The sequence below is a fragment of the Scyliorhinus torazame genome, chromosome 7, assembly GCF_047496885.1.
Source record: "Scyliorhinus torazame isolate Kashiwa2021f chromosome 7, sScyTor2.1, whole genome shotgun sequence".
NCBI lineage: Eukaryota > Metazoa > Chordata > Chondrichthyes > Carcharhiniformes > Scyliorhinidae > Scyliorhinus > Scyliorhinus torazame.
Window position 1 is genome coordinate 271,652,390 of NC_092713.1, and position 14,296 is coordinate 271,666,685.

Sequence of the window (14,296 nt, forward strand, 5' to 3'; positions counted from 1 at the left end):
GGGCCCTAATGGAGATCAGCTCTCCCTTCACCACCGCCTTCAGTGCCTCCCATACTATCCCCACACGGACCTCCCCGTTGTCGTTGGTCTCCAGGTACCTCTCTATACTTCCTCGGACCCGCTCGCTCACCTTCTCGTCCGCCAACAGCCCCACCTCCAAGCGCCACAGCGGGAGTTGGTCCCTCTCCTCCCCATCTCCAAGTCCACCCAAGCGAGGCGTGGTCCGCAATGGCTATTGCCGAATACTCAGTATCCTCTACTCTCGCTATCAGCGCCCTGCTCAAGATGAAAAAGTCAATTCGGGAATAAGCCTTCTGGACATGTGAAAAGAATGAAAATTCCCTAGCCCCCGGCCTTGCAAATCTCCAAGGGTCCACCCCTCCCATCTGGTCCATAAACCCCCTCAGCACTCTAGCCGCCGCCGGCTTCCTACCCTGGAGCGATCCAGTGCCGGGTCCAGCACCGTGTTAAAGTCTCCCCCCATTATCAGGCCCCCCACTTCCAAGTCTGGGATCCGACCCAACATACGCCGCATAAAACCCGCATTGTCCCAGTTCGGGGCATACACATTGACCAGTACCACCCTCTCTCCCTGCAACTTACCACTTACCATTATGTACCTGCCGCCATTATCTGCCATAATGCTCGCCGCCTCAAACGACACCCTCTTTCCCACCAAGATCACCACCCCTCGATTTTTGGCATCTAGCCCCGAGTGAAACACCTGACCTACCCACCCTTTCCTCAGGTCTTACCTGGTCTGCCACCTTCAGGTGTGTCTCCTGAAGCATAACCACATCCGCCTTGAGCCCCTTCAGGTGCGCGAACACGCGGGCCAGCTTAACTGGCCCATTCAGTGCCCTTACATTCCAGTTATCAGCGGGATCAGGGGGCTACCCGCCGCCCTCCCCGCGCGTGGACTAGCCCTAGCCATGACCCCTCCTTGGTCAGCCACGCACCCGCACCCCACACCCGGCCCGTTCCCCACAGCGGCATACCCCCGTCTCGACCTCCCCCCCCCACTCGCTCCAGCTCCTCCTTGACCATAGCAGCAGCAACTCGATTCCCCCCCACCCAAACCCCCCCCCCCCACTCACTCCAGCTCCTCCTTGACCATAGCAGCAGCAACTCGATTCCCCCCCACCCAAACCCCCCCCCCCCCACTCACTCCAGCTCCTCCTTGACCATAGCAGCAGCAACTCGATTCCGCCCCCCCCCCCCCCAGCTCCTCCTTGACCATAGCAGCAGCAACTCGATTCCGCCCCCCCCCCCCCCCCCCAGCTAGGACCCATCTGAGCTGATTTACTCCTTCCATTGCACTTCTGCAAGTCAGCTGACTCCTGCGGACCCCGGCCACTCCCACCTCTCCTTCGACTCCTCCCATTGTGTGGCACACCCTCCTCTCCCGTCCCCATCCATAGTCTCTCCCCCTCCCCCCTCCATTCTAAGCGCGGGAAACAACTCTCACTTCCCTGCCCCGGCCCTGCCCTGCCCCTCCAGTCTTCAGTGCGGGAAAGAGCCCGCGCTTTCCACCTACCAGGCCCCGCCACCTCTGACGCAGCTCCTTTTACAAGCCTGGTCCCCTCACTCCTGGTTCGGGCTTCCCCCTCCCCCGCGGAGCCCCATCTCACCTCCAAGAGCCCCCCCCCGACCAACCCAACCAAAACAGTGCCCAACCCGCCCCAGCCACCCTCACCAACCGAAAAGAGAAAAAACACAAAGAAAAAGAAACCCGGAGCAATACAAAGGCGCGCCCCCCCCCACTCAAACAAAAATAAACATAGTATATCAACCGCAGTCCCCAATCGCCCATCCCGACCCTCAATCTGTGTCCAACTTCTCGGCCTGAACAAAGGCCCACGCCTCCTCCGGAGACTCAAAGTAATGGTGCCGATCCTTGTAGGCAACCCACAGTCGCGCCGGCTGCAACATGCGAAACTTCACCCCCTTCCTGTGCAGCACCGCCTTCGCTCGATTGTACCCGGTCCTCCTCTTCGCCACCTCCGCACTCCAGTCCTGATATATCTGAACCTCCGCCTTCTCCCACCTGCTGCTCCTCTCCTTCTTGGCCCATCTGAGCACACACTCCCTATTGACGAACCGATGGAATCTCACCAGCACCGCCCGCGGAGGCTCGTTAGCCTTGGGCTTCCTCGCCAGCACTCTATGGGCCCCTTCCAGCTCCAGGGGCCCCTGGAAGGACCCCGCTCCCCTCAGCGAGTTCAACATGGTGACCACATAGGCCCCCACGTCCGGCCCCTCCAGCCCCTCCGGGAGGCCCAGAACCCGCAGATTCTTGCACCTCGACCAATTCTCCATCTCCTCGAACCGCTCCTGCCATTTCTTGTGGAGCGCCTCCACCTTTACCGCCAGGCCTAAGATCTCGTCCTCATTGTCAGAGATCTTTTGTCGAGCCTCGCGGATCGCCATTCCCTGGGCCGTCTGTGTCTCCAGCAACTTATCAATAGCCGCCTTCATCGACTCTAGCAGGTCCGTTTTAATCTCTCCGAAGCAGCGCTGGATACTCTCCTGCTGCTCTTCCACCCACTGCGTCCACGCTGCCTGGTCTCCGCCCGCCGCCATTTTGTCCTTCTTCCCTCGCACCTTCTTCGGGTCCACCACCACCTTTTTTGTCGCCCCGCTCCTCGTTGAAGCCATATACTGACGGGGAGCTGTTGTAGACTCTTTCCTACACCGGGAAACGTCGAAAAAGTGCCGTTGGGGGCCCTGAAAAGAGCCCAAAAGTCCATTGTTGCGGGAGCTGCCGAATGTGCGACTTAGCTCCGCATAGCCGCAACCGGAAGTCTATGTTGGAAAACATGGCACCTGAAGAAAAACAATTTAAAATGAAGTAATTTTGTCTTGCGTGGAAAGGATTTGGGAAGGACAAAGTTTAAATATATTTTACAGCAAAAATGAATTTGGACAGCTTTTAAAAACAATGCATGTCGTTATTAGGTGCACAATGACAAGAGCCAATTTATGTCACGTCACAGATGAATGTTGATCTCAAACTGAAGCAATGAAATTCACTGATCTCATCCCAGGTCTCAGGCCTGGAAGACCTCTATTCACTTACTTTATTCAAACTTGAATCCCCTTTTAGGGGACAACAGGGGAAATACATTGTAGAAGCTTTTATTGGTAAGACTACTGATGTGACTATTGATTGGAAAAAGCATCTGAGATAAACTGCCAGTGAGTTGGGTCTGAGGAAGTAGCATAGCCGAGTGAAGGCAAACTCAATTGTGAAGCGCAATGCTAAGATTAGAAGACTCAGCAGTAACAAGTTAACAAGTGCAGCATTTATTCATTTTCTTAATCTCAGAGTTTTGTGGTTGGTTAAACCAGGGTGACATTTCTTTATAATTGTAAATCTGAAAAAAATCACTCGCTGTTTCTAAAAGAAATGAATAGTTTGTATCTGGTCTCACCTTACTAATCTTTGTAAAGAATAGTGAAGCATAAAAGAGCAAGTTTCCCCAGTTCTGATCATTAAAAGGTTCCTATCATTACATTCTGGGTTCCCAAATGTGATTATTAGATAACAGACACTTCAGCATACTTCTGAATTTAAGCTGCTCACACAGGACTAACCAATAGCACTGTGCCAAAGATAATGTCCAAGGTAGACTCAATCTTTAGTAACAGCTACTTCAGAAGAGGATGTACAGTACGTATAATTAGTGCTCACATGAAGTTGATATCAGGCCCAGATTGTCAGGTGTAAAATCTTCAAATATAATTAGTATGGTTTCAACTTAATTTGTAGCAAGTTTAAATCCAGAGGACAAGGCTGACGAAAATTTTCCTAGCTAGTAAAAATTGGCAGGTTTGCAAATTAATTAATTTCAATTATTTCAGAACAAAAGCTCTGTATATAGAGATAATATAATCAGTATCAGAAGTGTCATATATGATTAACAAGATGAACATTACCTTGATGTTGATAAGCCTTGGATGGCTGGAATGGGAAACGTGAATCTTATAAAAGTCATTTATGGGGTGTGGCCATTGCTAGCTCGGCCAGTTTTATTTTTGCACTTCCCCAATTGCCCGCGAGACGGTGGTAATGAGCTGCAGTCTTGAACTACTGCAGTCCCAGTGTTGTCGATAAACCCAGTGTTGTTAGGGAGGGAGTTCCAAGATTTTGACCCAGCGACAGTGAAGGAACGATGATATATTTCCAAGCCAGGATGGTTGAGTTACTTGGAAGGGAACCTCAGGTGGCGGTGTTCGCATGTGTCAGCTGCTTTTGTCCTTCTTGATGGTAGTAGTCATGGGTTTGGAAAGTGCTCCGAAGGAGGCTTGTTGATTTCCTTCAGTGCATCTTGTAGGTGATACAAGGGAGTGAAATATACCTTCGTCCAGAAGAGGGTGCCCTTTTAAAATTAGCTTGGAGCTTCACTCCAGTAACTTACACTTCCAATCGCATGCATTTTCCTGCCAAGTGTTCCAAATTCCATGAAGCCCTGATGATTTGTATAGATGTTTCCTAAAATTTATTAAAAACTCTGCCTTATTCAAATCAAGTTCCCACATTTCAGTGAACTTCATGGATGCAGAAAAAAAATGAACTTTGAAAATGCTATTGTTAAATTGGAGTGCTCAACACTGCCTCTGGCATGGAAGGTGAGAACGGAATATTATTTTCAACAGTTAGGTCATTCACTCTGGAAGAAGTTCAATATCCACCTGTCTCTCCCATGAATAATAACTTTTGTAAAATTGTATTTGGGTTAATATGATAAATAAACTTCCGCCATTTAACTGATATTATGCCAAATGATGAGACAGTTTATTTTCTTTACACATTTATTGCAGAAAAAAATTCTCAAAAAGTAACAAATGGGAAATATTATATAGTGCACACGGAGGGAAAGTATTTACAGAATGTCTGGAGGTCTTGTACTATTTAGCCAATAACTTCCATTTGAGTCAAATAAATTAAGAAAAATACTGTAAAAGACATTACAATTGACAACATATTAAATACAATGATATCTTTCGGTGTACAATGCTCTTAAACTCAGCATTCATTGTTGCAATTATTTAGAAATTAACTTGTAATAAAGTTATTTTGAAAAGCTACACAAAATCTCCCTTAAGACTTTAAAACCATGATGCATTGAATGAAAAAGTGCAAGAGAATTTGTGTTTATACAAGAGTACTGTCTTTGACTAGAGTAAAAGACAAGAAAGATCATTAGCATCACTCCCAAAAAATCCAAATATCCCTTATTAAAGTAAACGCTCAGATTTGAGTTTAAAAAAAAACTGTACCTTGCATCTTGCCCATTACCTCAACCAAAATAAATTCAAATCAAGTGTTTAATGTTAGCCAATGCCTCTCATCTTATATTCCCTATGATTAAGGCTGTGATTGAAGTAATGAGCACCAAAATCAATTCATACTGCAGCTGGCTTGAATACATAACAGAATAAACTCCAAGCAGTAGATTAAAGATAATTACTACTGTACTTCAGCAACATTGTACCTGTGAAACCAAGCCACTAATTTTTAATTCACTCTTAACTGTTACTTTCTCCCATCCTCCCACCTTCTCCCCCATTCTACACATTATTCCATCCTCCCACCTTCTCCCCCAATCCACACATTATTCCTTGACTAAGACAGCAAAGGGGTGACTGAATATCAGGCTTCTGACAACACTGCGAGAAACATCATGCTTTTACTGCTCTCCAAATGGCTGTAGCTAGGATACTCAATTTACTATGAACATTGCAGAGAGATGGAGGAAAAACAAAACTAATCCATAGCTGACCAGACGAGGATGCAGTGTGCCCACTAGCGTAAACGTAAATAAAATTCCTTATTAAAAACTTTTCATCAATCTGTACCAGATTTTAGTTTTCAGAGGCGGATGGTTAATTTTACTAGATTATATTTACTTTGTTCTTTGCCTGAATTTCCCTCTTACTCCAACCGTTGCTCCTGAAAAGATTTACTTGTAGCATTGGTGGAAGACTGAATTCAAGGCAGCCATTGCAGCCTGCCAAATCATATCCCAACATTCCATTGAGGCCTCAACTCTAGTGGCAAACTGGGGATTTGAAAAAGTAAAAAACTGTAAAAAAAAACAAAAAAAAAACATAATCATTGATTATGTACTAAATGCAGACAACAAAATAAAGCTATCAGGTTGTCTCATCATAATATCCTTTGCTAGGCACATATTCACCCATCCGCAGCCTGAATCACGTATTAAAATATCAATGTCCTGTTCTCACCATACAAGCAGAATTTCCACCCCAACCATCCCCAATGATTCCACTGTCATTAGGCTCACTCATTATTGTGTCGCTCCAATGCCCAAGAACACTATTACATTCAGCACCTTCAGCTGAATGCCATGCATAAAATCGGAGAAGAGTAAAAAACAAAACCAAGCCAAGTTGGAATTTAAGAAACAGAATTGGGAGCAGAATAAAACCCTTGGTACAGCATTAACTGAGGTAGTACAGTATTGAATTGATTTCCCATCCCTATTAAAAACATTTTTTTTGAATGATAGATTGGGGTCAGATCTGCTGACTGAAGAACTGTTACTGATAGAAACAAATGAATGCACTGTACCCGCGACTGATGCTTTCCTATATGATTTTATCGGCTATATCCCCATATATCCATTGCTTCAATGCTCAAATGATAGCAACAGCAATCATAGATAATGATTTGACCAATTTAAAGGCAATGATTAGCACTGTTTAACTCTGTCAGTTATATCAATGTATTTCTAAAACATTAAAACAGACATTTTTGAAGTTTATTCTTAATAGGGCTTTTGTAAAAGTAAATGTACAAAACATTTTCTTTCCAAATACTCTGTCCATAAGAGTACAAAAAAATAAAAACACGTAAATATATTTTCAGGTTCAGTAAGAACAGGAGAGGTTAGTCTGACTTCCCTGAAGTCAAAAAGTTTCCAAATGTGCAAGGTCATGGTTCTAGATTAATTAGAAGACAAAACAGCAGTTTTGTGCTCATGATTTCAAATTGTGGCTATTCAAACACTCATACTCTGAAAAAGAATATTTCACTTTCCCTTTTGGTCTCCTAATCCAAAATTCTCCTTTGTTGGTTTGACTGCAGACAGTATAAAAGAGTGTTGAGAAAGGTGACTGTTTCGCTCTGAAACAGAGCCTCTTTTTCCACCCTGCACCCCGCCATCGTGATTTTGTGTATAGCATTTCCATGCAGCTAAAACACAGATGCTTTGTTACTCAAGACAAGAATGACAAAACTTGGAGAATGTAGAGAATTTGGTGCTGTCTTCCAGTCTCTGCAGTAATTTCCCTTGCAATTGTTTACATGACTTGGCAATTGAGCAATTCAAAGCAGTATCTGGGCCACATACGGTGAATGAGTGCTTGCTATAGCTGCCAGCAAGGGCAGGTCACTGGATTCAATCCTAAAGTAGGAGAAACAGAAGCAGTAGTTTCAAATTAGAGTTCTGTAAAGCAAAGCACACATGGCATCAGCACACCATCACCTATCTACTGTCTGCTAGTAACATTTTTACTGATAGGCACATTTCTTTTCAAAGAAAATCTGTAACAACTGACAGCAGTTAAGTTATTTCTTACAGAATATGCTGGTGTTCATAATAAAAAGTTGGGTCTACCCAATGTTTTATAGAAATCAGTTTTTGAATAACGTCCTGCTCTAGACATCACTCAATTCAGTGTGTACAGTAAGATCCCATGCTCAAGTTCCAATCTGTGCTGAGTCAGGCTGATTTCAGCCATGACAGTGAAAAGAACATCTTTAAATTAATCTCAGCATCTTGGACTAGGGAGAACACAAAAGTCAGCCACAACTTCTGCCTGCTATCAATACATCTGATCAATTTATCAATTAACACCAGAGAATGACTGTAAAAGCTTCTGGATAATGACATAAGCTAACACACTGATATCTACAAGGATGTGAACCTGCCACCACGGTCGGGTTCAACACACCACAGGGTAGACTTAGAATGTTCAGGCAATTAAGTAAGAAGTCTTACAACACCAGGTAATAGTCCACAGGTTTGTTTTGAATCACTAGCTTTTGGAGCACTGCTCCTTCCTCAGGTGAATGAAGAGGTGGGTTCCAGAAACATATATATATATATATATATATATATATATAGACAAAGTGAAAGATGCAAGACTACACTTTGAATGCAAGTCTTTGCAGGCAATTAAGTCTTTACAGGTCCAGACGGAGCGACTGGAGTGAGGGATAATCACAGGTTAAAGAGGTGTGAATTGTCTCAAGCCAAGGACAGTTGGTAGGATTTCGCAAGCCCAGGCCAGATGATGGGGGTTGAATGTAATGTGACATGAATCCAAGGTCCCGGTTGAGGCCGTACTCGTGTGCGGAAATTGACTATAAGTTTCTGCTTGACGATTCTCTGTTGTCGCGCGTCCTAAAGGCCGCCTTGGAGAACGCTTACCCGAAGGTCAGAGGCTGAATGCCCTTGACTGCTGAAGTGCTCCCCGACTGGAAGGGAACATTCCTGCCTGGCGATTGTCACGTGATGTTCGTTCATCCGTTGTCGCAGTGTCTGCATGGTCTCGCTAATATACAACGCTTCGGGACATCCTTTCCTGCAGCATATGAGGTAGACAACGTTGGCCGAGTCGCACAAGTATGTACCACATACCTGGTGGGTGGTGATCTCGCGTGTAATGGTGGTACCCATGTCGATGATCTGGCACGTCTTGCAGAGATTGCCATGGCAGGGGTGTGTGGTGTCGTGGTCACTGTTCTGAAGGCTGGGTAGTTGGCTGCAAACAATGCTTTGTTTGAGGTTGTGCGGTTGTTTGAAGGCAAGTAGTGGGGGAATGGGGATGGCCTTGGAAAGATGTTTGTCTTTATCGATGACGTGTTGAAGGCTGCGAAGAAGATGTAGTAGTTTCTCCGCTCCGGGGAAGTACTGGATGACAAAGGGTACTCTGTCGATTGTGTCCCGTGTTTGTCTTCTGAGGAGGTCGGTGTGGTTTTTTGCTGTGGCGCATTGGAACTGTTGATCGATGAGTCGAGCTCCATATCCCGTTCATACGAGGGCATCTTTCAGCGTCAGTCGATGTCTGTAATGCTCCTCGTCGTCTGAGTAGATCCTGTGTATACGGAGGGCTTGTCCATAGGGGATGGCTTCTTTAATGTGTTTAGGGTGGAAGCTGGAGAAGCGACAATCGCCAGGCAGGAATGTTCCCTTCCAGTCGGGGAACATTTCAGCAGTCAAGGGCATTCAGCCTCTGATCTCGGGTAAGTGTTCTCCAAGACGGCCTTCAGGACGTGCGACACCGCAGAATCGCCGAGTGGAAACTTATAGCCAAGTTCTGCACACATGAATACGGCCTCAAGTGGGACCTTTGATTAATGTCACATTACATTCACCCCCCCCACCATCTGGCCTGGGCTTGCGAAATCCTACCAACTGTCCTGGCTGGAGACAATTAACACCTCTTTAGCCTGTGATTATCCCTCTCTCTAGTTGCTCCCTCTGGACCTGTAAAGACTTCATTCACCTGAGGAAAGAGCAGTGCTCCGAAAGCTAGTGATTCGAAACAAACCTGTTGGACTTTAACCTGGTGTTGTAAGACTTCTTTCTGTGCTCACCCCAGTTCAACGCCGGCATCTCCACATCAGGCAATTAAAGATGGACAATATATAGTCGCAGATCACAAAATCCATAAAATACACAACTGTTGAGACTGTAGCTACCTGTAACTGAATGGACTTGAAGAGCCAGGTCAAGACTCAAAAACAAAGTCATAATTTTAGCAATTTACTGTTGGGCAATCAGTGCCAAAGAATTGTACCTTTTGTAGAGGGAAACGAGAAAATACAAGAGAAAGAAAAGTTTCCAAGTATTTTTGTAAGCTTGCAAAATAAACTTGGAAATACTTTTAAGAATATAAAGCAAGAACATCCCAGAGAGCTGGCTGAATCGTGATAACTGCAGAGAAGGTGAAACAATATCATTCAAAGCACTGTATGGTGTGGTACTCTTAAGGGTTATTCCTCCAGAAGGGGTCTAGAATTCAGCCTTTGCCAGGCAGCAATAGGGATGCAATCTTTACATTAACATTAACTGCTGGAAAGTGCCTTTGTGAACACAGACATACAGGTAAGAATCGGGTTGGAGTGTGATGGGCTAGGTTGACTTAAGGTACCAGAAATACACGGCACCATGTTCTCAGACCCCAGCATGAATCAATGTTTGCAGGGCAAAAGAAAAATAAAACAAGGGGGAAATGATTTTGAGTTGGTCAGGGCGATGACCTGCTCTTTGGCCTTTGCTTTCATCATGAGGCAAGTATAAATGTGAGCTGGAGTGATGACACCACCTTTCTGTTCCCAATGGCAGCAGATCTAGAATTAGGAACTGGGTATCTGTTTGTCGGTGTGAAGCCATATTTCAAAGCTCTAAAGCAGCACTTCAACAAACTGCACACCACAATATTACACATTTGGCTGTGTTATTCATGGATTGATTTTAACAGAACACAGATCGAAACTCCTTACCCCAATACCATGCCCAATTCCTTGACATGTACTCTCATTTGGCCCTTAAGATATTCTGACAACATCTTGCTTTTGAAATACAACTCCTGCAGTCGATCTTCAAGATGCATTATACACTAAATGAAAGAAATTAAAAAAAAAAAATCAGTTCAATATATTGTGTGTAAGAAACAATCAAAGGTAATTTCATCATCTGAACCAATAATTGTGAAGGTAAATTGTTATTCCATCTTCTGCCATACTGAAATATACAATAACTGAGGGGTCAGCCTCTCTTTTTTATCTAAATTCAATTCCAAAGCAGATGTAACGGAACAAAATTATTTTCTACCAATTGAGACTATGCAAAACAAGCTTCAACATGCTCAATTCAGTTCTTCGTGCTGTCAAGCAGTATTTAAAGTTCATCTTACTCGGGGACCACAGTGGAGGTAAAAGGTTTACTGGTACAATTCATGCTGTGCTGTAAGAAAGGCAGTGAGGAGTAAATGGAATTCTAGAGTCATTTCTCAAACCTCCTCACTCCTGAGTTGTTGTTCTGTTCCTCCAACTCCGTATTATCTTGCACATTGCTTCCTCTCTACAAACAGGCCTCTTCCACACCTAGAACTTCACCCTAATAAGTGATGCTTTAACTCTGAATTACAACCAACAACTATTTTCTATTCACCATAGATGCTCCAATCTGTCTATTTGTTACACCACATTTGCAAATACCCTTGTTGAGGTATGCCACTCACCCACAGGTCCTGTCTAGGCCTACTCGTACATTTTCCAGGATCTTTTTTATTTATAAACAATTCCTTCACTTCCAAATTGTTCCTCTGAGGACCCCTGTTGTTTACCACCTTTCTGCACCTCCACACTTACTTTAATAACAATCCTCTCGGTTCTTCTTTTATCTTATTGAGATGCTACTCATCCTTGCTCATTTTAAACTTCGCCTGAACCGCTCTGCAACATTTTCCGCAAATTCTCTCCACACACAATCGCCCCCATTTTTATTGTATAAAGTTTCCACACTTCGGAAAGGTCCTGATCATTGGTGGGGCTATTTTTCAAATTAAACCCTTGAAATTTACAGTATTAGGAGGCATTTGGCTCAACACCTTGCGAAAGCAACCCAAAAGTAATCGCACCACCTTGCTCGCTCTGTAGTGCTGTAAATTAGTCAGCTTTAAATACTTATCTACACTTCCCCTGAAAAAAATGCAAGAGCTTCATCTCAACTACTCCGTTATAAGCATTCCATGAAACTCTCTATATAAAGGCATTTCTCAATCTCCTTCTGCACTTGCAGCAACAATTTTTAATTAATGACTTGTCATTATTGACACCTGAATCAGAGAAAATAATCTTTTACTATTCATACCGTGCATACTTCTTAAACACATGCTCTCGCTCAGGGGAGAGTCCCAATAATTCGTATTTCCCCATACAACTATAATTATCTGATATCTGCTATAATTCTGACTAATTCAAACTGTATTCTCAACAACCTGACAGCCAAAACTTAACTCTAGCTGCAGCCTAGATTTTGTTGTGAACAAATCTAAATTGTAGCATCTCGTTTTTGTGCACCAAGGTCCTATTTTCAAAATCTTAAAGTGTCTTTATATCTTTGCACCTTGGACCTTCAGTATCTTTGAATAGATACTCCTGTTCCTTATTTGTCCCACAAGCATCCATAACTTGCCACATTTATTCACTGAATTATTTCTCTCACACACACACACACACACACTCCATTCGCTCTCACTTGCACATTTAATATCAAAAGATGTACAATTAATATCAAAAGAATGCGAAGGAGGAAGGACTGTGAGGTTGTTCCTGTTCACTAGTATGATCCTACAGTAACAGGAGGATATGATCACCAAGAAACAATATCACTTGAGATGCTCGCATCTGTTTTTGGTGGTAGGCCGCCTGGCAGGTTTTCATGTCGTTGTTCTTTAATTTACGGATCACCGACTGTTTCCCGAAATGGTCGTCATGGGGATAAAAGAGGCCATCCAGAATTTGTGGGATCAAAGGGTGAAGCAATGCATATATAAACCAGATCAATACCAATATTGATGATGGTACAGCAGTGTCAATCTCAAAGACATTATAAAGTGGATTAAACTGGACCTGGAGGTGTTTATAGGTAGGTAAAAATTCATCATTTGAATATTCGAGAGCAAATTATGACAACCGAATGCGAAAACTAAACATTTCCAAAATGCACTCATGTTATGTACAATGGAAAGTGGTGCTCGCAGAGCTATTTCCAACTACATTAGTTCTCAAGTGTTATTTTCAGGAATTATCAGTTACAATGTATCTGAAGAATTTCAGTTAGTGGATCCACCCATGTCTTATCAATATTATACTCACAAAGTTTGGCGAGAGATTTAGCTTGTAAAGCTGCAGAGTGGAATGAAGCAAGTTAGATACTAAGCTGGACACAAGTACTTCTTTTCCAAGTTTGTTGCTGTCTGTGGTGCGCCTCTGGCTACTTGCAACCTGCACTGTCCACTTATCCAAGTCCGCGATAATGCAGACAGCTTCTGCTATTGGTTCATCCAATACTGGATGCTGAACAGAAAGAACATGTCATAAGTTTAAAAAGAAATGTATTTTATTACAAACATGTATCAGAACAGGTTACAGCAAACAAACACTGCGGGAAACATGCTTCCCTACAATCAGCTATAGTCTACAGATTTTTCCTCTTTTTCACCTCACCGCGACAAACAGCCACTCAAACACGGTCACAAACATCCCCCACCTTTCCTCAAACCCCCCTGGAGAGCCCCTGAACTCATACTTTATCTTCTTTAATCGCAGGAAGTTGTACAGGTCTCCCAACTAAGCCGCGACCCCCGGTGGCGATGCCGACAAATTTGCCGCCGTGCAATCAGAGAGGCGAAGGCCAAGACATCGGCCTTCCTCCTCTCCACGAGCTTGGGTTTCTCTGAGACCCCAAATATCGCCACCAAAGGGTCCAGGTTCACCTCCTCCTCCACTAGCCTGGCAAAGACCGCGAACACTCCCGCCCAGAATCTTCCCAATTTTTCACAACCCCAAAACATATGTGCGTGATTTGCTGGCCCCCGTCCACACCTCTCACACTCATCTGCTACCCCCTAAAAGAAACCACTCATTCTCGTCTGAGTCATATGTACCCTGTGCACTACCTTAAACTGTATCAGGCTCATCCTCCACACGAGGAGGTCCCGTTCACCCTACGCAGTGCCTTACCCCACCCACCCAACTCCGCTTTCCATTTCTCTTTAATCTTCCCCATCCGCTCACCTCCCTGCTCCCCCAGCCACTTTATATATCCCCAATTCTTCCCTCCCCTTCCACATCCGAGATCAGCAGTTGCTCCAGCAGGGTGTATCCTGGCAACCTAGGGAACCCCCTCCAGACCTTTCATGCAAAATCCCTAGCCTGCAGATACCTGAACTCACTCCCCCTCGGCAGCTCTACCCTCTCCCTGAGCTCCTCCAGACTGGCGAACCCTTCCGCCAATTACAGATCCCTCACCTTGACCAGCCCTACTTCCCTCCACCTCCTGTATACACTATCCATACCCCCCAGCTCAAACCCATGATTCTTGCACAGCGGCGTTAGCACCGACATCCTTTCCACCCGAAAATGCCTCCTCAACTGATTCCATATCTTCACTGTGGACTGCACCACCGGGCTCCTTGAATACCTACTTGGAGCCATTGGCAACGCTGCCATCACCATAGCCCTCAATCTAGA

General features: G+C 44.6%; 1 protein-coding gene across 3 annotated transcripts in view; it reads right to left on the reverse strand.

The window, feature by feature from the left end:
• Positions 1-4,771: 4,771 nt before the first annotated feature.
• The window catches only part of fnip1 (folliculin interacting protein 1), a 195,368-nt gene continuing 185,843 nt past the window's right edge, over positions 4,772-14,296 (reverse strand). For all 3 annotated transcript variants that reach the window (XM_072512468.1, XM_072512466.1, XM_072512467.1), the window contains 3 exons: positions 12,920-13,120; positions 10,541-10,656; positions 4,772-7,433 (listed from right to left, as the gene is read on the reverse strand). In XM_072512468.1, coding sequence (XP_072368569.1) covers positions 7,355-7,433; positions 10,541-10,656; positions 12,920-13,120 — 396 coding nt within the window. In that variant the 3' untranslated portion in view covers positions 4,772-7,354. The remainder of the gene's footprint in view (positions 7,434-10,540; positions 10,657-12,919; positions 13,121-14,296) is intronic.